Source organism: Pundamilia nyererei, unplaced genomic scaffold (assembly GCF_000239375.1).
Source record: "Pundamilia nyererei isolate P.nyererei 1_Seehausen unplaced genomic scaffold, PunNye1.0 scaffold00220, whole genome shotgun sequence".
NCBI lineage: Eukaryota > Metazoa > Chordata > Actinopteri > Cichliformes > Cichlidae > Pundamilia > Pundamilia nyererei.
This window is the reverse complement of record NW_005187621.1, coordinates 568439-596159: the sequence shown is the minus strand read 5'-3', so window position 1 is coordinate 596159 and position 27721 is coordinate 568439. Positions and strand designations below refer to the sequence as shown.

The 27721-nt window shown below is 41.4% G+C and overlaps 1 protein-coding gene across 1 annotated transcript in view; it reads right to left on the bottom strand.

Moving 5' to 3' along the window:
• The window catches only part of LOC102211830 (zinc finger protein GLI2-like), a 100817-nt gene extending 73572 nt beyond the window's left edge, over nucleotides 1-27245 (bottom strand). The window contains exons 1-2 of the mRNA XM_005748370.2: nucleotides 27203-27245; nucleotides 14717-14825 (exon numbers count right to left, since the gene is read on the bottom strand). Of these exons, the coding sequence (XP_005748427.1) occupies nucleotides 14717-14816 (100 nt within the window). The 5' untranslated portion in view covers nucleotides 14817-14825; nucleotides 27203-27245. The remainder of the gene's footprint in view (nucleotides 1-14716; nucleotides 14826-27202) is intronic.
• Between the last annotated feature and the right edge of the window lie 476 nt (nucleotides 27246-27721).

Genomic DNA, 27721 nt, shown 5'->3' with positions numbered 1-27721 from the left:
CAAGGTATAACATTTGATTGGTATGCATAATACTTTTAGCACTTTGGACGTAAATATTTTCTTGAATATAAGATTACCTGACCACAGCTCCAGCTTCCTCCTGTTAAAATGCAGGGAGAAGAATCGAGAGCCTCAAAATTCAATTCATATATACGCCAGTTTACATCAAAGCTGTCTGAAAGAACTTGAATAGGAACACGAACAGTCCTCAGTATTACAGAGGACCCTCTAACAGTCAGATGATCTGCTGTGAGCAGGAGTGAAGAAAGAGACCTCCAACCACCAGCCTCAGCCATCTGAAAGACCTCAAACACAAAATGAAGCAAAGAGAAGACTACAGTTAAAGTCCTGCAGCAGTGGCATATAAACACATGCCAGTGGCTCCTGTTACCCAAAGGAGGCTCCTGCAGTGGACACAGACAAGTTTCTGCCGTGCTCTCAAAAATGTCAGAATCACAGTTTCAAACATAAAGATTTGATTTAATGATCTGATGAAGCAGCAGAAGCATGTTCCTCCTGCCTCATGTTTCAGAGAAACACCAAAAAAGATTTTCTGGAAACTATTCAAATCATTTGGATCATTTTTGAAACGCTAAGACTCGAGGACATATTTCTCAAAAGCCAACAATCACATGTGCACGAGTGCAGGGTTGGGGTCTGCTGGATAATGAGGATTTGTTAATAACTGTATGCTGTATGCTCTCCCCCGACTGCAGCATCACTCCACTTGTTTGTTTTGGCGGTTTACTCAGCTCGCTCTGATATCCATGGTTTAAGAGCGCTTTGCAAATATGGCCTCCACAGTGACATTTACACTGATCCCTCTGTTTGCACTGGGGGTCACAAGTTAAACTAACACACACAAGCAGCATTTCCACATGTTTTCTGTCTGACTTGTGCAGATGTGCCTGCAGTAATGAAAAGAAGTCTGGGTCTTCATCAGCAAGTCCACCGCTACGGCCTGTTTATACACAGTAAGATGGCCCTCCACCACCACCACCACCACCACCAGTGTGTTTAGAGGGGATCTGTGGTCAACTTTAGAGCTTCAGAGCAGCTCTGACTGAGCTACAGCTCTCTAGTCTGTGGAGCCCTGGCTTCCTCAGCTGCCTTTGAGAAGGTTTTTTATTAAATTAGCATCTAGTTTTACTTTTGGAAAGCTCAGTTTCTTCCAACTTATGTTGGACTGAATGCTGTTCTGATGAAGATGACTTGTTCCACTGGTGGAAAAATGGTTCATCCCTGTGAATCAAAGCCTCAAACCTGAGACTGATGTAAACACTCAGTTTCAGACAATTTCTTTCTACTCTTGGCTCTGCATGATCTCACAGAGTGGGGGAAATAACTAATAGGGTCACCTCAGACACAGAAGCTCCTCTGTTTAGGAGTGTCAACCAATCAGGGGGAAGCTGGCTTAAAGTGTGAGGCATTTGAACTGATTTTTTATTTTTCAGAAACAGACAGTGGAGAGTTCAGATGATGATATATTTCTGTGTGCCTCTAAGATCTTAAATCTCAGAGGCACACAGGGAAAAAAAACTGGGTTATCTATACTGTAGCAGAGTCTTTTGCTGATTTAAATATTTTTTTTAAGTAGCATTCAGCGAACCAGAGAACAAATATATGATTTCGTGTCTTTATGTTTTCATTAAAATCAGCGTTTCTGTTTTTGGAAAAAGTCTAATTTGTCTAAAACCCACCAACATCAGCTTGGTCAGGACCGCTTTGATCAAAAGAAGGCTTTATTAATTCTTTCAGCATCAGGATCAATCACCAAAGACATGACAGGAGCAGCTATGGTGGAGGTAGGCTGTGTTTAATAGCTGGATTAGCAGTCTGCATTTACAGTTTGTGTCAGAGTATAAATGCACAGGAAGAAAATAATGGTGCTCTCATACTTAGCATGGGGTATTAATGCAGTCACACTGGAAGCCACCAGGATGACAAGAGTCCAGCTGATAGCTGTAATCAAGTATTTTCAGGATTTACCATCAAGTCATCTCACTGTTCTCCAATATGTGCATCAATACGCTCCTCCTCTGTTTCATATTGGTGTTCATGTCAGGAGGATCCCAGCTTATGTGTTTCTGTGAAGTTTAATCAACTCAGATTTGTTCGCATTCACCTGATTGCACAGACTTTGCATGTTTTCAAAGTTATGGCAATGATGAGTCAGTAAGCCTATAGGTGCTACTGCTGCTCGTGCAGACTACTTTGCAACCCTCCTCCACCATTCCTGCTCTTTCCATGCAGTTTCGTGCTATAATCAGCATCATATTGACTGCAGATATACATAAAAATCTTTTATGACAACAGTGGTCCAAACCAAACTGATTTTCGTGGCTTATCTGTGAGAATTTTGACAGTTCTGCACCTCCCAAACTCCAACCACGGAAGGCGACACATACATTTAGTCATAGCTCTTTCAGCTGAATGGTGACAAAGCAGCTGGTCCCCATGCAAGTGTCTGTGTGCTGAGCCCAGACAAACCTGGGACCTGCCCCCCAAACCTCTAAGGCCACCTCCCAGAGGGGGCGGAGAGCTCATTTGTAGTCTAGTAGATGGGGAAAGGAGGGACACCATAGAGGAGGAGGAGGCGGTGGTGGTGGTTGGGGAGTTTTGGCTTAATCCTCTAAAACATCCATACATCGCTCCCAAGCGCTCACTCCCCACAGTTGTAAATCTGCAGGAATGCTGCCTGTTGTTTTTGGATCCAGTGCAAGGAAAACCTCAGAGTCTCCAGACGTCGCCTGAAGCCTGTGGTTGTATTTTTCAGGGCCGAGAGAGCCTCAGTTACTTTGATCCTCAAGCCCAAAACGCCACTTTCTCAGCTCTGGTTGTGTTAATCTGGGTTTCTCTTTATCTACTGTTTTCTCTGTTAAAAGGAAACTAGACAGGAGATGTCTGATCATCTTTAAGGTGCCAGGAAATGGCCTAAAGAGAAGGTATGAGGCATTAAAAGTGCCAAAGTTTGGTGTGGACTTGCCAGATTCCCAGCAGATGTGAGGTGCCGTTCATCCCGTGAATCTAGGCCATGTTTTTACAAGTTTCCTTAATGACTGCTCGCAAGTCTGAAAACAACTAACAAGGAAAAATAAGTGCCTGGAAGTAGAATTTCTTTTTTTCTATCCAGCAATCTGTACCCGCCTATAAATAGATGAAATTTGAAAAAAAAAAAATTCTGCTTTTACTTCAGTTCGTTTAATCTCGAGGCTCCTCAGACCAGCCGGTCCCCAGAGGGAAACTTCAGATAAAATGGTACGAGGGCATCTTGGAAAGTCATCAAGCTAAATGTTTACAAAGAGCCGCAGAAATGTGTGTGTGTGTGTGTGTGTGTAGGAAGCCCATTAGCCTCGATGATTGTATACGCAGCGGGTTCACATGTGGAAATGCAGAGAGCCACTGTGATTACTGGAAACTGTACTGCACTGAGGGGCCGTGCTCAGGGGACACAGAGCCAGATTTGAGGCTTAAAAAGCACGTCTTTTGACACAAATCTGGGAAAACTCTAGAAATTTTTCACAGCTGATCCTGTGAAAAATACCGTACAGAACACTCCTGTAAACACAATAAGTAAACACTCCTGAGTGTCAGAGCAGACACATTCAGGCTTAATCTGAGCTCAGCCCAGCAGGTAACCGTACATTCGGGGCTCTTGGCTCCTTAAAACACATTCTTTGGTGTTGTGTTGGTCATTTGTTCATCTTTTCTTGTGGATTTTCTTTTTGATCTAGTGTTGCTTTTATTCTTATTAGTAACACACCAAGTTTTAATTGAACTGTCTCTTCCATTTGTTTCAATTTAACTTGAAATTTGTCCAAAATTTGTCTAATGTTTATCTCTCTGTATTCCCTGTCACAGCATGTTGCTTTAAAGCTGTGGTATAGACATATTAGTTGAGATAAAGCTCTGGAAAACGATGTGTAGTGACACGGCTGTGACCCAAAGATCCAGAAACACCTGTAATCTGCCCACAATGACTGTGATTGGTCTGTTTGGTTCCAACACTTCCTTATGTGCATTCCCAGCTACTGGTTCTTCTACTTTTACTTGGCAAGTGCAAGGTTGCTGGTTCAATTCCAGTCAGAGACACAATTCCCCTTTGGGTTACATCAGAAGGCCATCTACCTGCTAGAAGGAGCTTCTTCATTGGTTCTTCTGTTACGTTTCAGGTCATTCTCCATAAAGATTCAATGTGGAAGTATAAAGTACACTTTAGGTGTAGCAGCCACATCTGGGCAGCTTTCTGCTGCTCACATCTGTACAAGACATTTGCTGTTTTTGACCTTTTTAAAAGCCCACAAACCAGCGCTGCTGCGTCAGGTCATTATTTTGATGTCAATGATGCCTACAGTGACAGGATAAAGTAAATTGTACTTATATGGTGTGTGTGTTTCTTTTATCTATTTGAGTACTCAAACTGCTTTTTTATTGCAAGCCTCATTCACACAAGCACCTTTAACATTCACACTGATGGATGCATCGGGGGCGACTCCTGGTTCAGTATAGTGTCCAAGAATATTTCAACATGTGGACAGGAGGAGCTGGGGGATTTGATCAAGTCATCTTCTTCTTATTAGACGACAACCTAGATCACAGGTCCTTCAGAGAGTGGATAGTGATGTCAGCATGTACAATAGTGCCAGTGCAGTCGTGCCAGCGGTGTACAGTTCACTCAAAAATCAAATATAGATATTTATTCTTTTCCTAATTGGAGAAGCTTGAGCACCATTTAGTTCCATTATATTCAAGTAAAGGCAGACATCTCTATCGCTCACACACAAGTCTAGATCAGGGGTCTGAAACTCATTTTACTTCCTATCTAAACTGATCTCAAGTGGCTAAAGAGTTAACTTTTAGCATAATAACCTCTATGAAAACATTCAGTGATTCCAAGAAGAGCAGAGAAGATTATTTATTATTATAATTTTAACACTGTAAATCTATCCAGTGGGCTGAACTAGGCCCTCAAGCAGGCTGGTTGTAGCCCCTGTGCCAGATGTTTGGCATCCCTGATCTGGATGGATAAAGAGGAACGTTTTTGTAAATAAGTTTGATTTTAAGGGTCACTTTATGATGAAACACTAATAATGAGCTTAGCATGAGCGCTCAGTGTCAGCTCAGCTCATCTGTGCAGTAATCCAGATCTGATGTCAGGGGGCTCTTTTTCTGGCCTCCCCGGGCTGGGCCTCATTTAGACAGAGGCAGAGAAGGAGAAAAGAACTGCCCCCTATTCTTCTTCTTCTTTTGCCTCCTCCTCGCCGTCTTCTCCTCCTACTTCTTCTTCTTCTTCTCAGGAAGATTAGTGGCCGTCCTTTTGGAGTAGGAAGTGGACGCTGAGTTTTTTTTCCCTGTCACATTTTTCTCTGCCAGCGGGCCTGACCCCCTGAGCGCTCCCCGTGCAGCTCGCTCGCCCGCGGCGGGGCCCCGCGCATCCAGCCACCATCAATTACTCACTGTCCACCCGGCCCGATAAAGAGATCTGTCCTTATCACAAACCCGGCTCGCTTAAAATACTATTTACACAGCCCAGCCACGTCGCCATTCATCTAACGGAAGGAGCTCGGCGTGATCCCATTGTTTCTGCCCAACTCCAGTTTGACTCTGTGAGACCCGAGGCAGATGTTTGTATTTGTTAAGCATCTCAAAGGAGGCCGGTTGCTGTCACGGCCAATCAGAGGATTAGTTTAAATCCCTAAAAAAACACACCACTTTAGTGAGGACAAAGAAAAAGTGGCAACTGGTCCCACATTAGTATTGTTTAAAAAAAAAGAGCAATTTTGGTGTTTTAAATCTTAACATTTCTTTATTTTGGCTAAAAACCCAGAAATAACCACCTGCATCGATGTAAAACAAAGAAACAATTATCATTTTTAGCAAATTTAAATACATTTCTAGCTAAAAACTGGTTAACTGATCATTTTTCCTGACAGGCTTCCAGAATATATGTGCTCAGGAATGCTACAGCCTATTTAGGTGTGCTGCCCCCTCAACATCCCCCCCACACACACACACACACACACACCCAGCCTGCCCCGGGGCAGCCGAGGAGGTGCTAAGTACTTAGGCTCCTTCCCGGAGGACCAGCCGGGCTCAGCAGATAGACCTGGGAGGGATCGGATGGGGTGGGAGGCGGTGGGCGCCGACCGCGGCACATCAATCTCCCTCCCGAATGACAAACTCACTCTCTGTAAGATGTATGTCAGGAGCCGCCGAAACCAGTTAATCAAATCATTAGCGGCACCCAGTAGCTTCCTCTGGCCTAGTTTAGCGACACAGACTGAGAGGAAGCGGCGAGCTCCGGCTGAATGCTGCGAGAACAGAGAGAAATCTGCAGCCGGTAAAGGATTTAAAGGTCACATGGTTTTCACGTGTAATAACTCTGGTTTCAGATCAGCTCCGGGGCCAGATAAGAATAAACTAATAAATAAGTACACAACCACCAGCCTCCATTTTTCTCAGAGCATGTAAAAGGATTTCATACCCACGCTTGCTTTAAAAATGCTCAGGTTCACTGACCAATCCCGACCCTGGAAACAGCAGGAGAGGAGACTGATGTTAGATCGAAACAGCCCTGGAAGAATACTCTAAATACACCAAGAGGAAAAACGGCATTTCCCAAGAATGAACTTTGAAGTCAAAGCAGGAAAAAGTGGCTTGAAGTGATGGATGATGTGGTATCACTGAAATCCTAAGAAGCACCACTAAAAGGACCTAGTGGTAAGATTGATTTAGGTGAGCATAACATCCAGAAAAACTAATCTCAATGGCACGTCCAGCCACTGGAACTGCAGATTTACAAATACTGTACTGCGAGGAGCATAAATACTGTCTGTATCGGTATAATGACAGCTCATATGTCGAGGTTTTTCACATTATGTCAGGCTCACATTCCTCAAGAGTTGTCCGCTACTTCCATTCAAACAACGGTTGCAGCTGTATGCTAGCGACCAAAGCAAACACAAGGAGGTTCTTTTTGGTAGGGCTGTTCGATATAACGATATATATCGGATGACGATATAAAAACGTCTATCGTTTCATTTTACGCTATCGTTTGTTTCGTGGTGTCGCAAAATAAACTGTTTACGCCAATATTTTTTCATCGTTTTGATGGTCACTGTAGTGGCTATATTAATTTCTTAAAGTTCTCTCTTTCTCTTACATTTTATATAACCACACTAAGGACGGACATGCGCCTGTTTTTATGCGTTGTCGTTAGCAACAACGACGGTAACACCATCGCGTGTCCGCTTGTTTATGTTCCACATAAACCTTTCACAATAAAGCTCAAGATCCTGTTGAGACTTTTCAAAATAAACCGAATCATGTGAAAGAGCTGATTATTTCCGGATAAGAAGTAAAAAAGAGCCGCCAGGTGCTAAAAAATAAACCTTAGACTCAAATGTTAGAACACGCTTTTCCCCCCAGCACGCCGTGTAATAAATACTCACAAAGAAATCGGCGGCCGTTACAACTTATGTCTAAAAATGCATAGTTTCATGCATTGGTTAAAACACTCGACTCCAGGTACATGACGCGCAGCTGGAAACACTTCCCGGAAGTCGAGCTGCCCGAGATTCACAGAATTTACAGAAAATGTTACATTTTTGTGATTTATATCGTTATTGGACGATAGATGTCATATGAGATTTTGGTCATATCGCACAGCCCTACTGAGTGGTCTGTAGGCCACTCTTGTTTACAAGGAAAAACCTGTCCTATGGGCATGTTCTTGGAAGCCATTGTGTACCTACTTTTTAAATTCTTCATAACGTATTTCGTGGTGACGTACGGTTACATACGGTTACATATGGTTACATGCGGTTACGTGCGGTCATGTGCGTTTTGTGGCACAAGAAAGAAATGCAAATGGGGAACATCAGCAAGGCTGCAAGGCAGAAAGACTTCTGACCAAATAATCTAAGTACTGACATGTGACACCGTTGCTAATACGGCTGCACTGGCTCCCCATTGAATTCAGAGTCCATTTTAAGATTCTGGTTTTGCCTTTTAGAGCTCTTCATGGACAAGCACCAGCTTACATTTTTGAACTTCAACAGCCCTATGTCCCTCGCAGGTCGCTGAGGTCATGTGATCAGGGCCTACGGCATATCAGGCTGAGAACTAAGGGAGACTGAGCTTTTGCCACCGTGGCCCCCAGACTGTGGAACTCTCTGCCTCTGAGCTTAAGATCTGTGGACTCAGTAGTGTCTTGTAAAAAACAACTAAAAACTCATTTTTTTAGAATTGCATATGGTTAACTTTATATCTGTTTCTGTTTTATGCCTTGTATTTCTGTGTGAAGCACTTTGTGATCTTTAGTCTTCAAAGGTGCTATATAAATAAAATTTGACTTTACTTTACTTTGCATAACAGTCGCTGTATACGTGAGGACGTTCATGCAAAGTTTGATTTAAATTGGTTTAGACTCGTTAAGGAAGCGAGCTAATTTTAGCTAGAAATTTTACCTAAAAATCTGAACCGATTGCAGCAGCTAGCTAGGCTGCAATCTACCCAAATTTGCTGTGGAGCCACATCAGCATTAGTATTTTTGCTCTTATGTGGAGTCTTATCATGCTTGGAGACAGTTGTTTGGTGGCGTTAGTGATTAGTAGTCTGCATTCTAAGCTATTTTTAGCTAGTATTGCTAACAGTTTTTGAATACCCTAAAGGCATAAAGGTGTTAAAAACAATTACAAAATGCACAGAAGTGTATGTTATGTATTGTGCATAAAACTCCTTTTAATTTTAAATGGAGTGTTATTAATGTAGTTAACAAGGTAGGCACTGCTTGGCTCCTTTGATCCTAATGGAGGTTTTCCAGTTTATATTCACAAACTGGCCAGACTGGATGACTTTCAGGTAGTATGGGAGCCTTTATGGATCAAGTGTGCCTTTAATGTGTTTCCTCGACTACCTGAAAAAAGGCAATAACTCTAAATTTAACAAAATCACATTTCAGCTCAGCCTTCATAAAATGTCTCTGAACATATATGTATATAAACAGGCGGGGGGGATTTTACTCCTAATCCGGGGTGACTTTAATCCTCCGAGGCCCGCGTCTACAAACTGACACATACATCAATAAAAGCTTGGTGGCTTCTTTGTCATTTTCGCACATTTCTTAGTAATATTTCCCTCTCTAAATACCTCCAGTTATGAGAATGGGCCTGAAATCATAGAGGTCCCAGAGTTGGCGTAAATCTGCGTGCCGTGGCCCGGGCTGTATGAGCAGACAGATGCGTGCTGTCAAAGGAAATACAAGCACTCATTTGAATCTATTAACTGGGCAGCAGAGCCTCAGGCTCGGCCAGGCGAGGAGAGGGGAGTTCAGATTTTTTAAAATTATTTAAAACCCCGCTGCTGGGGCCGAGTGTTGGTAAATGACAGCAAACTTTGGTCCAGGAGCCGCCATGCCAGAGTTTTATTTTATGTTTCACTCTAAAAAAAACAAATCTCCTGAAGGGGAAGGCGAGGGGGTAGGGCGGATCATCAAACGGAGCAGATAGGAGCGTCTGGAGCACCTGGGTCCATCCTAATTGACTCGGAGCGTGGCGTCCCCACTTTTTAAACAAAGTGACTCTCACTTGAGCTTCATTATATGCGCACCCCATTTCCATAGGCCTCTGGGAACGGGACCCGGGCCGCTCACGTAAAATAAATGACCGCTCCATGATAAATGGTTCTATTAGCAATCCAGATTGTTAAACTGTGATATAACAGATCGGAGAGGGAGCGCGGGGGCCCATTCATTTTCCTCCCTTCTGCACCCGTACGCGGCTGTAAATAGCTTGTTTTTATGTGTAAATAACATATTAAAACTCGGCATTAGCCATGTCCTTTGATAGAGAGGAAATTGTTCTAAATAAATAACGCGGGACGGGAATATAAAGCAGGGCGGGCTGTTATGGAGCCGAGGCTCAGAGGTGGGCATGACTTAGGTGACAGGAATGCTGCAGACAGCAGTAAAGCATACGCTGCCAATAAAAGACGCCGAACAGCAGCCGTATATCCTCCACTTTTCCCAGCTTTGTTTGGAAATACGCTCTCAGGTTCAAGGACCTCGGCTCATCTGCCTCCCTCTCATGCTGCATATTGACTTATCAGGAGCTGGCAACAGGAATAATAATGCATATTACCACGATAAGTAATTGCTCTGTCCCGACGCAGTGGCAGACGGTTGTGGTTTTTAGCACCGAGGCTGGATATCTGATTGGTGGAGACGGGCAGCGGGCTGGAGAATCGAAGCTTCTTGTTTATTTAAGATTAAAACACGAGGCTGATAGGGAGGAAGAGTTATGGAGAGACGTTTCATTTTAGGTAGGAAGAAGATTAAAAATGGCTACATATAAATATACAACAGTGCAGGCTTATTAAAGTTCAGCTAAAGCTGTGTTGAGGGTCAGAGGAGTTCATGCAAAGCGGGCTTATTCTGGATGAAAAATGGAGCTTCTCTTTCATTTTTCTGCAGCAAACTGCAGCTGTACCAGTAATCTTTCTCGAAGACTCAAAGTCGATTTTCTCTATTTAAGACTTTAATCTGACAGATCTTTGAACAAAAAATAATAATAATCAAAAGACATTTTAGAGCAGGGATGTCAAATACCCACTGGGCCAAATACAATCTGGCCCAGTGGGTGGCTCTAAAAAATTAAAAATGCAAAGAAATAGGACATAAATTTGGCTTTTCTCATTAACAATGAAGTATCTTGAGTTTTACAGCTTTCTTAAGACCCCATTGCTTTGAGCACCAGTGTTGATGTCATCACACAGCCACACCCATTTATACTTGCAGTTACCATTCTGTTGTACATTTACAATGACAATAATGAGCAAGTCTACTCGATTCTATTCTATTCTATTCTATTCTATTCTATTCTATTCTATTCTATTCTATTCTATTCTATTCTTATGGTGCTTTTGTGGCAACAGCAAAATGCTGGAGGTGACTAAAATCAAATTGGAGCTTGTACCAGTAGATGTGATGTCGTTTTTGTTGTAAATGTCAACAAAATAATAATGACCTCAGTCACACAGGCCTAGAGATCAATTCGCAACTATCTGGCAACCACTGGTCATGAGGGAAAAATGTTTTTTTCCTGAATTGGTTGGTGACAGGTTGCTAGCAGTCACATACTGAAATTGATTCCAAAGAGGGATACTGTGCGGCACTATTTGCTTCTGTCGGTAGTAGATTGCTACGGTTGCTATAGTTTGCACAGAAGATGTCAACTTGTCTAGAAACACTTGCCAACTGGTCTCTGAGTTGTAATGAAACTGAAAAGTGGAACACAAAATGTTCCACTTGTTAGGTTTGCAAACTACAGGCTGGCACAGCATCCGCGCTAGCAATTGTAAAGAGGTTTCTGGTGCCGCAACTATTCACCTTTCCTCTTACGACTGATGGTTGACGCCAACCGCTTGAAGTGGTGATTTGTGTGGTTGGTAAAAGCTCCTAGTTGTTGTTTTTTTCACTTTAGATGAATCGCCATGTATCAGAAATGTCCTGTTTTTATACTCACAGTCCACAGTTAAAATCTGGACATATTGGAATTATAGATTATCATTGTAGTTTTATTTATGGGATAATGAACTGCTAACTAAGCTAGGTACTGTTAGCTGGGAACTCGCTGAGAACTGCAGTCTTTCATCAAATATGCTTAAAAAAAGCAGTAATGTCACAGTGGCTATGTTCATGTTTTTACTTTCAGTTTCTGGGTCTGACATGCAGTACGATCCCCAGTCTCCTGGGTGAAAGTCCGAGAGTACGTTTCCTTAAGTGCCCAGATGCCTACCCTACATGTTGAAAGAATAGGCTAAGGGTATACCCAGTGTGTAAAAATGTGTGTCCAAGTGTTGGCCATAAGAAGAAAGCGTGTGGTTTTATTAAAATATTAAAGAAGTCCACGTCCAGAAATGGAGCGCCATTCACTTGAACCCAACATGTAGTCTCATATGAACAATTAAAGCTGTATTTCTTCATCATTGTGGCAGGCCACCAAGTTCTCCATTAATAAAGAGAAGAAATGTCACCAAATCACTGGCTGTATTTACATTTCAAACGCGGCCCACTCTGCATCCACGTCAGAGCTGCTCCACCAGGCCTTTTTTTTCATCCCTTTTATACACTGGCGGTAAGAACAAGGTCTTTTAACCTCATTATCGAGAGCTTTCATCACACGTTCACTGACATCTTTAAAACATGTATCTCTTTCTGCCTCTCATGTCACTTCACGAGACATTCATCATGAAAATACCTCAGCAGGTGGTTCATGTAGTTTAAATGTGGCTCAGCTGAAGTTACTCACACAATTTCATCTTCTTCTTTTCCTTATTTTCTGTCATTAATACAACGTTGGATTAAACATCACTGAAGCTTCAGAAAAGCAGATACATGTATCTAAAATAACCATTGTTATTTTTACTTCTGTAGTCAGCCAGTCAGAAGAAAGCAGGTTTTTAGGGAGTTGGACCCTAAAGATTCATGAGATAAAATGGCTTGTCTTATAAGATGAAGTTGAACGCCAGTATAAGCTGATTCAGTTAATAACTGCCTCTGCTGCTGTTGGAGGTTGGAAACTGTACTACTGTCGGTCGAAGACAGAGGAAGAGGAGAGGGGAGAGGCATGTTAGGAGATAGTGAGAGAGAAGGAAAGGCAGGAGTGTGGAGGTGAGAGTAGAGACCCCCCAATTCGAAAAGCCAAAAGATGATTTACAATTTCATATCTAAACCTGTGGTTATACTAACTCATTCAATCTGTTTTATACAGTCTGGGTAAAATGGCTCACGTTTCTATGGCCAGTGAAACCAAGATTTGAGGTAATAATTGAACGTCTCTGCAAAGTTACTTTAAGCTCTAAAAGAAAGTTAGCAAAGTGGAACTGTAACAAGGCTGAATAATTTTATATAAATATAATTACAATGAAAATATTGATTGATCTTATGCATTAATGGGAACCCCCCCCAGAAAAAAACCCCCAATCTGGCTAGTAAAAATGTCCAGCTATCACCTCATCCTAACTCACTCATCTTTGCTCATATCCAGTCTTCCTGCAGAGACCTGTACACATTAATACAGACTGAGCATAGACTGTGGTTTATGAGTTATTAGCAGATCCACATTATATTATATGACAAAAGTGAAGTGCAGTGATTCTGCTTTCATCCAACAGGATGTGACTGCAAACAGAAGTCTCATTATTAGACGTCTATAGGAACGTGAGCCTACTTCTCACATTAATTATGAGCTCTGTAAATATTTTCCGGATGTCACTCAGGACCTAATAGTCACTCAGACAGGAGCAACTCGAGGTTCAGTATTTTGCCCAAAGATACTTTAACACGCACAGAGAAGTTGGGGATCGAACCACCATCCTTCAAAATACGATTACCGGACAACCTCCTCTACCTCTTGACCCCATCCAGTTTTAGGTTGTGTTGTGTTAAAATATAAGACGTACGAAATAAGTAATACAATACAAACACAACAATGAACTTACTGTTGAGTTTCCTGATAGAAAAAACTTGCACAAAAGGTTTTGTGCTTAGTTCTAGTTTGTAGTTTAACCCGCATTCACTGCAATAAGGTTGGCGTGACCAAGGCTTTCAGTTTGACCTCGGATTTGTGGTTTAAACTGGTTTAACTAATCATTATTATTAATTTCATCAAATTATTCCTGATAATCACATGAGTACAAATAAAGCCCATTTTCTGAATGGGCTTTATCAAGTCCATATAGTTGCAAAAACACTGTAAAAGGTAAGGCACAGGCAGGTTAAACACTTAATTCATTGAATTATTAAAGATTAACTGTTGGAAAATGATAGGAAACCAACTCCATTTCCTCTACGTCTCTATTCAAACAACACACTGAGTTATAATATCCAATAAAACTTGACAAAATACAAGTTGTACTAACTAGAAAATCCTTTGTGATTTGGCGAGGTGCTGACTTTTGGGCCGCGTTGCCAGCTTTGTCGCCTCTTTACCAGTTAATGAGTGTTTCTTTATAATGGCAGGCCACCAAGTCCTTCATGAATGAGTAAAAATGTCACTAAATCACACGTTTAATTTGCATTTCAAAGCCAGCCCATCGGCTTGCATCTTTGTCGATCTCTGAAGCTCCGTGTCGTCAGCTCCACATTTTTTTTTTGCCTTTATACTCTGGAGGTAAGAACAAGGTCTTTGAGCCTCATTATGCCAAGCTTTCATCACACGTTCGCTGACATCTTTAAAACATGGGTTCTCTCTTTCTGTCTGTCCCTCCCTTGTGAGACAGCATCGGTGCTACTCTTCATTTAGTTCAACAACACAAACATTCACCTGCCCCAACACCCCCTCCCCACCACCACCACCTCTCTTGTTATCCACTCATCAGCGTTTACAAATGGTGCCACACTCCTTGACTGTAGACACTGGGCCTTGATGCCCATTAATGATGCTCATCTGAGCATTGTCTACTTAGGATTCCTATCAGACATCTACTGTAAGTCACCTCTGACTGCTGCTAGTATCTAAGGAGAGCCACGAGCATCAGCTCCCTAGTTGGTGCCTTGTCTTTGAAATGTATATTTCATCACTTGGTTTGCTCCCCTCTTTGCCCCCTGGCTGAACACTTGGGAGACCTCGGTTCACAGCGTGGCGAGGCCTGATGCTGGGCTCCAAACTCAAATTCAGTCACTGGTTTAAGGAGAAAGTTTTAAGAATTGCCTTACCTCTGGTCTCTGAGGGTGAGGGTTTCTTTGGGAGGTCGGTGAATCCGCTACCGTCCATTTTGTCTTTTTTATCTGTGGCTCTCTGTGGTGAAGTCTCCATGGTCGAGAGCTGCAAAAGCAAGAGGAGACAAAAAGAGGTGTTAGAGCCGACCAAGTTGAGCACACTCGAAAGAAAGTGTTCATTTAGGCCAGGAAAAGGACACTCCACAAACACTCTGGAAGCACTTAAGAGTACTTAGAGGTTCCTGAAAAATACCCAAAGAGAGCCTTTTTAGGCCAAGACCTCAAAATGGAACAGCAGCTATATTAAATAAATATTTTAAAGTAGTTTTAATACATGTCTAACAAGTTAACCTCTTTACATCGACCAACATAACCAAGTTCTGTTATGGTTCTGTTAATATCAACCTCTTTTTTTTATGAAGTTTCCTCCTCCAAGCAGAAATTTCACTTTAAAATCAGCATAAATCGACATATAAGATATTATTTGAAAGATAACCCATTCAAAAAACTCTGGACTCTTAATTTCTGAAGATGTTTTTTCAGCACCTTAAAGCTTTGCCAGCATTTTGGTTGGACAGTACATTTATAATTATATGGAAAAAATTACTCTGAGGGGGGTAAATGCACAAACGCACTGTGCAGCCAACACACTGTAACTTATGGACCTCCGTCGATGACCCTGACAGGGCTGTACGCCGAAATGCATCAGTCAAACAATACAGTTCTTTGACTTCTGACTCTTCACTGAGTCTCTTAACCCGTAGTTGGAATTAAACTGTGTTGGACTGCAAGAAGTGATCGTAATACACAAATCAAAGCTCACTATATCATCTATAGTTTCGTGAATTTGGGGAAATATCATCAAATATTTCCTTGAAGAAGAAAAAGTTGTGAATGATCTGTGAATGAAGGTGCTGCTATAAAATCTGAACATAAACCATCAGCTAGTTCCACTTGGTGCTGTGATTGGCTCAAAGCCAAGCACCATTCGTTAGTCACCCACGAAGGGGTGAGATAATCTCACAGAGCACCAAGCAAACATGTCAGAGGATTTTACGATGAGCAGCAGCTCACTTCACGAGATTTTTGTCTTTTCGCAAACTCTCGCTATTCACGACTCAATCTGCTCCACTGCCACAAGGAGGGGGGGACTCGGGGGTCACCATGGGGGTCAGTTTGTGGGTTAAAGGGGTCAGAGGATAAGGAGGTGGGGGTCTTAGCTCGCATGTCATCAAAGTTTATTTGACTACTGACCTTTCCACCACTGCTATTCAGAGCTGCTGCGTGGTTTAAAAAGTTGGAACAATACAACTTTATCTTCAAAGTTGAGATGGAGATGAAGAGGACTTTTGATTCAGCTTCTATAGTGTGACTGGGATTTTCCTTTAAGGAGGAAAAAACTAAACATCTGGGAACCTGATTTCCTCCTTCTGTTTCTTTAATAAGCCTGGCAGATCAGATTGGACTGGATCCAAAACCAGTAGAAGTAAATCTGGTGTCAAACAATGGGCACCACTGGCAACAATCCCATGCATTTAAAGATGAAAATATGGATAGAAAGCGATTTACATGACACGAAAGAGGGTCAGTGTAAATTAATTACACAGACATCTGATCATTTAAGTTGTTTATAAATTTAGAAACCTGATAAGAGTTTGCCACATGCCACCTACTCAACAAGAGCCAAAACAGGTAATCAGTTAGTACTATGCTGGTATATCGTTCTAAAAAAACATTTTTGGTCTTTTAATATAAAACAAAGCAATATAAGTTAAATAACTTCATTTTCAAATTACTTTATCAGATGATGTTATGCACTAAACGTCGCTAGACTGGTGAGGCTAACTGACAGTTAGCTGGCTAAATGGTATAGCTTTTTAATATTAGTATATTTGCTTATTTTATTAGCAAAATTGTATCACAGTAGAAATGCTAGTTCAGGACTAGCTTGCATCAAAACCACAACAAATCTTTGGATTAATTCAGTTTTTTTTTTAAATGAGTCTACATATCAAGAATTGACTGAAAGTTGTGTAAAGAAACCAATGAAAAATTCTCTCAGCTTAATTATTCAGGTTCATAATGTTTTTCTGACAACTTAAAATTGCTGATTTTTTTCAGTGCTAAAATGCACTGCTAATAAATAAAAATGGTAATAAGATTAACTTTATCATTAAATGTATATACTGTAAGTTGTTTTAAGTCTTTTGCTTGTAAGCTTTTTACATTGCAGTATTGCAGTATTGCAGTATTGCATTGTAGTTCTGTTACTGTTTTGGAGCAACTGTAACCCACATAATTTCTTGAGGGATTAATAAAGTATTCTGATTCTGATTATTTCCACTAAAGTACATTTTCTGAAAACCCTAATGTTTTTACATGATAAACTGACATATGCAGATTTGGTCCCTAATAGAGTCTTTGGTCCTGCCCCATGTATAATATCTTCTGTATCTTTTTAATGATTTAGCGGCAGTTTCAGAAGACAGACCTCTGACCTTTTGGCTCCAGCAACAATCTGGCTGCTGTAGGTTGCAGACTTTGATAAACCTTCAGTTCACTGAGTTTGTCAGTGACCAAAAGTCAATTTACTGTCTCTAGTGAAAAAGCAGGGAGTCTGACTGACAGGTGTGCCTGCTGTCTTCAGGATGAATCAGTGTAACAGGTGTGAGAGGACAGCAGTGGAGCCTCATGGGAAGCTCCTCACCACACACAAACCTCTTTTAGTTGAGGTGATAAATGAGGCACGTAATGGCAGCCTTTCACGCCTACAGCCCTCTGATGTGTCCTCGCAAATCATTATTAGTCAAGCTTAACATTTACTGTTCACACATTTAGCTGTGTAGGCCTCTCAGAAAACATTAGTCTTTAAGAGTCACAGTTCTTGGCCTAAAAAGGGGATTAATTACTTGGGAAATTGTTGTAAAGACACAAAGGCAGAAATACCAATTGCTAAACTTACAAATATGACAGTTATTTAATTTTATAATGTAAACTTCTAACATGATTCAGAATTTTCAACAATACATTTAAAAAAAGGAAATAGAAATGCATAAGAGGAACTGACAGCATGGTAGTTGTAGGCTGCGCCAACCTGAGGTGTAGTTACACTTTCAGGGGCGTGCATGTCGGGTTAATCTAGATCTATGTAACACTGTAGGGTTTCAGGAGGGCTAACAATGTCCGTACAGTATAGATTCAACACATTAGTCTGTCAGTCACCAGCTAACACCACCTAACTTGATTGGTAAAACAAATATACCTGCTAATTAATTGTGAGCATCAGACTAATAACTTATTCAAATTTCACTTAATAAAACCTGAACTGAACTTTTTTCCCTGCGCAGTTCCAAAGATACAATTAGTTCGTTTCATAGTGACACAAGTTGCAAAAGTGACCATATTAGGAAAAAAGGGACATTATCAGCTAATGCTTGCTAGCTTTGTTAGCTAATTGGTGTTGAATGACAGATTAATAAAATACCAAAATTTCACTCACTAAACTTTAACCAAAATCCTTTTTTTCCATTCAATTTTTATATCAGGTCTATCTCTTGCTAGCTTAGTAGCATCTGTAAATGCAAAAGTGGCCATATTTGGATGACATGATGGAGTCATCAGGTGATGCCGGCTATTTATTGGCTAAGAAGTGCTGAAGAACTGCCAAAGCACTAATTTTCTTGATAAAAGATGGGCTTGCACCCTACCATTTTTTCTCTTTAGCTCTAAAGACATTCGATCAACTTGACTTGCTTTACTAGCTAATAACTTATAGCTAGTAAAGTTAGCTAATAACGTTATCTAGCACGATTTCTGTTGTGTAGCTGGAGGTCACATATGTTTGTTTTTTTAATTCCTCAAAAAGTCTACAAAGTAAACTATGGTGAAAATTAAATGGCGAGCATGGCAGTGAGCAAAAGCATCAGTGAATTTACTCGTGGGAGTATCTAACAACCACGTTAGCAAGTCAACAGTTCAGTCAGTGAGGTAATTAAGCGTGGCCTCCCACTGTTGTCTGTCGGTCTTTTCAAAAACCTCACAATGATTCATTTGAGTGGAAAAGCTCAGAAAGAGAGCCCTGCAATGGGGTTATTTAACGGAACAACAGCTTCAGAGCGTCCCTCCCCCGATTTCTGCAGAGTCATTGTGAGGAAATCAGCGGCTGTTTATCCTGCCAAGTCATCCTTTTCCCGTCACTTTAAATCACAAACACAGCAGTTTGTTTAACTAACACATCTGACTTTAATTTTTATGGCTTTCCTGGTCGCAAACGTACAGTTTTTAACTGTGCAATCATGCACAGTCTGCACAACCTGTGTTTTTTTTTCTTTCTGTGCTTGCCTCCGCTCTGAAATTTCAAAGCAAGTCACCTGAGAGAAACACCTTTGCCACTGTGTAAATTAACTAACAGCCGCTGACACACAGGATATATCTTCCTCCTGTGGAGGGCCACGACTTCTAGAAATCAAAGGGCCTGCGGTGGAAGGGTATTCCCTGCGTCCGGGAAACAAATGCCTCTCCTTTCTAGGTGTACTCGAGTACAGTTTGGCTCATCAGCCGGCGTCTGCCTGAATTATTAGAGCAGCTCTTGTCAGGCAAACAAATGACTCTGTCTCGACTCAAAAGGTCACAGCGCAGTGGAGTAAAATCACAGAGCACGCAGTCAATTCCTCGGAGCGGTACCCCCTTTTCCAAGGGCCACTTGCTGGAATTTATGGCTGGGGCCTACACCTATTCTCCCTTGAATAATAGCTATCCCGTAAAAGAAGCCGGGGTCGGTGGCAAGTCTAAAATAAAATAAATAGAAGGGGTGGTTGTTTACTGTGTGAAAGCACAAACAGAGGCTAACGGTGACATGTGGATTTATACCGAGGAAACGTCCCCCGCGAGGCCCCCATTTGTCCCTCAGCTGATGGTAAACAGACTCGGACCATCAGCCAGGCTGGATGTTTCTCCGTGAGATTCCCCTCAGAGGAGGATGTTCAATATCCTGTGGCTGATCTCCTCCTGCCCTCGCCAACAGCAAACAGATGTGGCGGCCGAGTTCAGAGGAGAAAGCAGCATGGCGGGATGAATGGATGCCTCCCACCTGAGTGCCATGGCATGCCCTGACCTCACTTTTATGTTGTTTTTGAGGCGGCCCAGAGCTTTCTGCGAGGCTCGTAGGAATTCAGAGCACTCATGTTATTTCAAAGCTGGAAATAAAACCCACATTTTACCTGAAAGAAAATGTTTTAAATAGGTACGAAAAAAATCATACATATACACCAAGAAGGACATGTTTCATACACTACAACCAGGAGTTTGGACCAGCCGCCTGTGCCACATGGTGATATGAGCACTGAAAGTTTAACAAAAAGGCTCTCTCTGAAGTTTTGGTTTTAGTTTCTTTATAGAGCCTAAATGTGTTTGTCAACCATTAAACCATTAACTTTAAAATATTTCCATTTCCTGTACTACTGTTGAAAAATGCTGGAAATGTAATTAAAAAGCATCAAATTTGAACCCATCACTACGAGGGCCTGTACCTGGGAAAATGTTTTAAGTAAAGTTACCAATTAAAATATCAAAATAAAACTTTAGAGACATTTAACCAGAATTTTTAAACTCATTTACCAAGATGTCCCCATGTTTTGTTACCTTTTTCATTTTTTGTGGCATTTTTATTAAAATGCTTATTTATTATAAATAAATACAAACTGCCATTTCATTACTTACATCATAATAATATTTTATTACAATTTGATACAAATTTAAATATTTATAGATTTTCTAATTCTAACAGTTTATCTTAACTAAACCATAATTTAGTTTTACTTATAACACAAGAATATTATAGAACACAAGTTTGAAATTCTTCTTTTAATCTTACTCAAAATTGTATTTTAATATACTATATTTCTAATAAAAAAAATGTATGAATTATTTTTAATCTGTGTTTTTTGACAGTAGAGCTTTGTGATACCTGACTGGTGTTTTGTATTCTCCTTACCTGTTCTGTTTGAAATTCTTTATTATTTATTTTTAGTCTTCTAAATCTCCTCAATAATTTAATAATAACAAAACTCACGCAGTCATCTCAGACACAGAAGTGACAATGAAACACATAAACAGGGTTAATGTGTTATTTACTTTATCAATTAGATGATTAATCAGGAAGATATTTCTTTCAGCTTGTACATGTGAGAAATTCAGTTTTATTGTTATTGAATGTATTTGCATTCATTTCGATAAAGAAGCAGAGCTTAGATGTTCTCACTTCTTTCCCTACGTTTAAATGATTAATCTGGATTTTAAAGGGTCAGACACTTCCAGCTGACATTAACTGAAATTTTAATTTTTAATTGTAATACCAAAAACATTAAACATCAAAGTTGAAAAACAAATGCTCAGATATCCTGTTTGATAGTTCTGTCTCCAAAGCAGGGATTATCTATCAGTTCTGCCTTACAGTGGATCTATTCTGCTCATTTGCAAAATAGATCCACTGAATAGCTTTGCATGATTCACAGCTTAAAATAATACTGCTGTGTCCCTAATGTTTTGGTAAATTACTGGATCAAGTCACAGTTTACTTGAGTCCTGCACGTGTTTCAGGTTTGATTCCTGACACTTAATCCCGTTACCGTGAGTAAAACACCTAAAGTGTCTCCCTTCTCCTTCTTCTCTGACTCTTTTTTATTAGGTTACACTCTGAAGGACCGCCTGAGCGTGCCGATGGCGTCGAGTCCACGCTGACCAATCGCTTTGATCCCTGACCCCCAGCCAAATGGTCCGTCTACAGCCCGGCCTCTTGCTGTTTTACAGCCTCACTTTGGACCGCAGACTTCCTCCTCGCTGCCTGGGTGGATCTACAGTAAATCCTAAACTTTGGTGATTCTGGAACAGGTCTAGTATTTTCCATAGTGACACACAATTGCTGCACAGCTCAATAAATAACTAATATAACAGTTACATTATCTACACCAAACACAGATTTGGTTGGATATATCATGGATATTACAGCAGTACAGATTTACATCAAACTAAAGGCCTCATAGCCTGAATGATGAATCATAATTTCTTTGTTGACTAGAGTCTGAATAAGTCTGTTTTTGCTGTTTTGAATGAGCAGTTATTTATTTTAATTACATTTTTACTCATTGAGCTCCTTTATTTGATTTTTACTTCATGTTTTATTTAACTGAGCTCCTTTCTTTTGAGTAGTTTTTACATCATTCACCTTTTTTTGCTTATCTTATCTTATAAGCTGAGCGAGTGTCTGTGCATCTGCAAGCTGCTTTGCAACCCACACCCATCCCCACCTCATCCTCAAATGCTCTTTCTGACTATTTGTCCATAAACGGTCATGTTGAGGTTGACAACCCAACCAAATACATAAATACTACTGATGGAAACAGCACCCTTATTTTGACTCCAGATGTTGTTACTGAACTCTTTTAAACTGCATTCTTACATTTTCATTCTTAGAGTTAGTGTTAGAAGTAGTAACTGTTCAATACTGTGACATTATAGCGAGGAAACTGCTGTGTGACCAGAGCAACCTGCAATAGAGCTGGAGGACAGGATGTTAAAAAGGATCCAGTGAACTTCAGACAAGAACTCGTTTTGTGTATGGATGCTTCTCATTTCATAAAGATGTTTTTTATTAAATAAAAAAAAGTGGAAGTGTAAATCCAATCAGATTAAATAAATTCAGTGTGTTTTTCCCAAAAAGGAGAAAAGTCTTCACAGTTGAATTATTTAAGTGTTATGAAGGCAACTTTTGACCCACATGAACTTTCAGGTTTATGTCCACAAAGATCACAGCAGGCAAAGGTTATTCATGTACATAAGTTTCTCTTTTGCTGCATCTTTAAAAGGCACAGATTACCTGTTAGCAGTGGTCATGGCAGGCTTAAGGTAAACTCAGACGACGACGCTGATGATGATGATGGTTTCCCTGTCAGCTTCTCTCTCCTTACGCTTGGTTTAACTTTTGTTGGTCAGGTTCACTTTCACTAACAGTAACATAACATGTTTTTGACAACTTGATTATTCTTATTTGACTTTTCTAGTGTCTAACTTCTGCACTCTGTGTGTGAGGAGGTGTCCTCACATTGACAGGAGAAAGTAACGCACTGCAGCTTAAGAAAACACCAGCCATCAGAAAAGTGCAGCAAACCTAACAAAACACAACACAACCGTTTTTGGGGAGACAATAAGCTGACGGACCAGCTGTGGAAGTGACAAGCTAACAGTAAACGGCTACAACACTGATGAATCTTCTGCTCCTCATAAGTTTTGGTTTCTGTCACTTCTGTGTCCCCAGAATCATTCATTTTTGTTTCCTAATACAGTAAATTCAGATTCAGTAGATTCTTATTATTTTATGTATTTGTTAGGAAAGCTGTTTTAAGTCAAGCCTGATGTGATAACACACATAAGAAGTGTCCTTGCCACAGCAAGAATTAAAGCTTAATCATATGGTAAATGGTAAATGAACTGGTTCTCACATAGCGCTTTTCTACTCAATATACTGAAAAGCACCTGAATCCAAAGTATCGGTATTAAAGAAGAACTAGAAGTAGTTGGGTAAATGCCTCTTTAATTGGCTCCTGCTGAACCAATGACCGAGGATGAGCTGTTGAGTTTATATGCCGGTAAAGGTGCACATCACTGCCATCCTACAAGCTGAATGACAACATTTGCAAACTTTAAGACCTTTAAAATGGTGTCGACTGCACGGTTTGGAGTTTGATGTGGTAGCGGTGCAAAGTGCTGCATGTTTAGTGCTCTCCCCAAAGAGTTTCAATTGACACCTCCTTCTGATGCTTTTGCTGCGTAGTAGACATGATTAGTAAATAGGAAAGTTCATCAGTTTTTATCTATTCAGAGCTAATGGGCCTTTAGTGAATGTGAACCAGGCATCATCCTGAGAGGAGATTTTTGGTCGCTTGGTCAGAGCAGAGCTGATACCTGCAGAGCCTCCTGGGAGATGAAGTCTATCCCTCACACGTTCCTGTCTCAGAGTTTTGGGCGTGTCCGGGGGGGTCGGCAATCATGTACAAACGCTACTGAGGGGTGACTGATTGCTAAAGAATCCCAGAAGCCCTGCGGGGACGCCATGTGTTAAAGAAGTTGGAGAAGTATTTAAAAGAAAGTGTTTTTTTCTGTCAGCTGATGTAGTTTGGCAGCTTTTCAGAGCTCATTTTAAGGCGAGGAAGGATGCAGCGTTTCCTTAACGTGTCAGCGCAGCGAGGAGCATCCTTCACATCCGCCCTTCAGATCAGCTCGCTGTCCCTGCAGGAGTTAATTATAAGAAGCATCAAAGCTGATCCTGAAAAGCAAAGAGGAGGAACTACAGGCCCCCGGCGGACCACGGCGACCTTTGATTTCTGCCGGTCCTCCGAGTGTTTTTCTACATGTGCGTGCTGTCAACACGTTCTGTGACGGCTGCGTTTCCTCTGTTGGAGGAAGTTTTCTCGTGTCGTGGAGGAGCAGCGGGGCGAGCTTCAGAGTCAATGTTTGTAGATCTGAAAGCGACTGAGAGACTCTTTATTCCTGCAGCTTGTCCCCACGAGCGGCTGAATAATCCTCCCCTCGTTTGACCCGCTGGGGCCGGCAAGGAAAGCAAACAGCCACTTAAAACCAGCAGAGAGAGTGAGCAGAGGAGGGTCAACTAAAACCTGAGCACAGTTTACCTTTCGAGGGTTAACTGTTGCCTGAGACAAGTTCTCAGAGACTGAAAAGATGTTTCATTTTCTCTGAACAACGATCTAAAACCCAAACATTGTCCGTTTCTGGTTATTGAAAACATGAGCGAAGCTGATCACATCCAAAACAAGTTCTTCTCTGCAACGAAAACAAACGAAAAACCAAAGGTTTGAATTGTTCATCAGACTGTTTAATCAGCGTCCTCCAAAGTCCTTGCAGCCTAAAAACCACCAAACAGCTCTGAAAGGAAAAACTGAAAGGAAGCGTCCACGGATTCTTCATCATTCTGGCTTTAAATGTTTAATGTGACTGATGAATCAAGATAACTAAGTGGACATATTTATGGGGAAAGGCCACCATAAACTTAAAGGGACAAGAAAAGCAGGTAAAGCTGTTTATTGATGAGTCAGGTAGTGATTTTCAGGGAAAAATGACACAAAAATCTGTACAATCTCAGAAGGTTTTAGGGACTTTGGGGCAAAGAAAGGCTGTTCAAATGCTTTAAGTAAATTTGCAGATAAATTAGGGGTAGAAATGATTATTAGGTCAGAAAGAAGGTGCAGGTTAATTAGAGTTTCTAAGGCCTGTGACGTGGACGTTTCTCTTCTCTCGGTTTCTTTTTCGGTCTTTTGAAATCTGCTCTCAGGAGTCCTTTTGTTTTTCTCTAAAGCACAGAGAAATAAATCTCCGACTGCGCAAAAACATGCTGTATCTGAACGTTGTGGACGTGTCGGTGAAGCTGCTGGAATCTGTTTAATGATTTCTGTTTTCAGGGGGAAATGACACAAAAAAGCCTGAACATGTGCCGCTTTCATGCAGCAGAAATGACAGAGCAGGTCTTTTAGCAAAAATATGTGAAACAGAAGCCGACCGCTTTCAGTTAATAAACAGATTTCAGCTTCAGCGACAGATCCAGATGTTTAGAACAGCTGAGAATCAGAGCGGTTCCTTTTCAGCCCGAACTGCTTCAGTCTTTCAACATGAAGTCAAAGCACCAAAGAAAATCAGCGGACGGAGCTTCACGTCAGCTTTAATTAATAAAGATGGGAAAATCTTTGAGTTCCTCTGCGGCTTTTAGGTTTTATACGACTTTATTTATTTTCCCTTAAACTCCTGAAGTGTTTCAATTGGACTGAAACCCAAAAGGAGACAGAGAGAGGCAGGAGGAGAAGCAGGCTTTATCTTCACCTTCAGCCCCTCGTTAAATCCTACAAAAAAAACAATCATTGCATCGCTGATTTATCTGCACTTTCAACATTTTAATCTCAGTTAATTCACATCACACTGATTTTATTTTTCCAACACACTCCTAAAAAAGTCCTGCTCAGATTGCTCTCATTTAGGAAGAAGGAAAGCAGCAAATATTATCCTGGAACAAAACAACAACTCCCGACTCATCAGTGAACAGCTTTAGCGACACATCTGGATGTTGTTCTCACTTTAAAGCGTGACCTTTGATTCAGGTGGGAAACATCTGCAGCAGCTGAGAATCGGAGCGTTTTGAAGACGGCTGCTAACCGGTGCAAATATTTGCTCAAAATAACAAAAAGTTTCAAGCTCAAATCATACAGGATGCAAAGATGGAAGATTTGCTTCTTTTCTCAAAAGAGAAAGAACTTTTTTTTCTGTGTCTGAAACAAGCAGGAGCTGTAAATCAGTGTGTTTAGTTTGGTGTTCAGACAATTTAAAAAACCTCTTTTCAGGTATTTTTCACTTTTAAACACTCAAATGTGTTTTTTTCAGCTCTCGGGGCTCCCTCTTTCCTAGGACAGAGGTCAGGTTGTCCACAGTGTGTTTTTTTCTGTGCTAAACGGTGAATCTGCTTCTCTCCCTCCAATTCCCTTCTCTGCTTTTCATCCCACTGAAACCCACCAGGAGCGATGCCCCGGGGCCACACGGCGTAATTGCTGCGGACTTGTTGTTTTGTGGGATAAGAGACTTTTGAGTCCTCACAGCGGGGCGTTTCTCTCCCCCCCCTCTCTCGCTCGCCTCAATCTTTTTCTCCCCCCCCCTCCTCCTTCCCGAATCCCTCGTTTTCCCCCAGTTTTCTCTTTCACTTCTTCCAGCCTCAGTCAGGATGAAAGTGGACGTCCCCGTCCGCCGTCGCCCATGCCCATGTCATCCTGAATAAAGGGGGGCCCTCCATTATTTTCTCCCATCTCTGCACCCCTTCCTCCTCCTCCTCCTCCTCCCTGACTGCTGGAACTCTTCATCCTGCACAATGGAATTGCACTAAAACTTTTTTTTCTGATGCAAATTAATGCAACCGGCCTTTCAGGATTCAAATAAAAAAAAAAATCTGCTGTGGACTGGAGCTGAGGGAGGAAAGGAGGTGTCAGTGCGCCTCATGTTTGTCTGAGGCCTTCAGGAAGCCTCCATCAGAACAGCTTTTAAATTCATCTGATTTTGAGGCTGTAAAAAGTGACAGTAATGTAAAGGAAAAGCTCGGAGAGCATCTTAAATATCAGGTTGCACATTCCTGGAATTCCTGCTTCCTTGCAAACCTTCAAACATCACCTGGAATAAAAGCTCCCAAAGTGTCTTCTTCTCCCGTTTCTCACCTGCTCTTGTGCCAGAAAACGATCAAGTATTAAAATCAGATGATTTTTTTAAAGCAAATTTAAGTAAAAATACTCTGAAATTAATTTTAAAAATATAACTGATAGAAAATAAAGCAAGTGTGATATTTAAACTCAATTATTTAAACTGATTTAAAAGTTGCAGACTGCGCTCTGCTCGGAGTTTCTAATGTTTCCGTAAGCACATGGCCGACCAGCGGAGACTCACCCGACCTTCTCCTCAGTCTTCTGCTCTCTCCTTCTGTCCTTCCACTCAAACTTTTCCTCTCATCTAAGACCCACAAAGCTTGAAATCCATGTGCGGTGCACGCAGACACGCGGAGGAGTGCGCGCCTCGGGTGGAAAAGTATCCGCAGAAAGATGTCCGAGCGCACAGCCTGAGTGGGACTCGGAGCAGCAGAGGAAGACTCCGATCAGCTCTCCACGCCAAAGTTTGGAAGAGAGGAGGAACTTTTTTTCCTGTCCGGGGATGCTGCGGAGCGTCACTCTGGATGGCTTCACCGCCCTCCCCTCTCTCTCTCTCCTCTCTCTCTCCTCCCTCTCTCTCTCTCTCTCTCTCTGATGGGACGGACAGACCTCCTCTTCATCACCTCAGAGGAGAGGAGTGACTCTCACTCCGCGCACACAGCAAACCTCAGAACTTCCCAATAACTCAGACTGAAACAGAGAGATTCAGGTTACCTCAGAGGCATTACCGGCTCACTTTACCCCGTCAGTTCATCAGTTT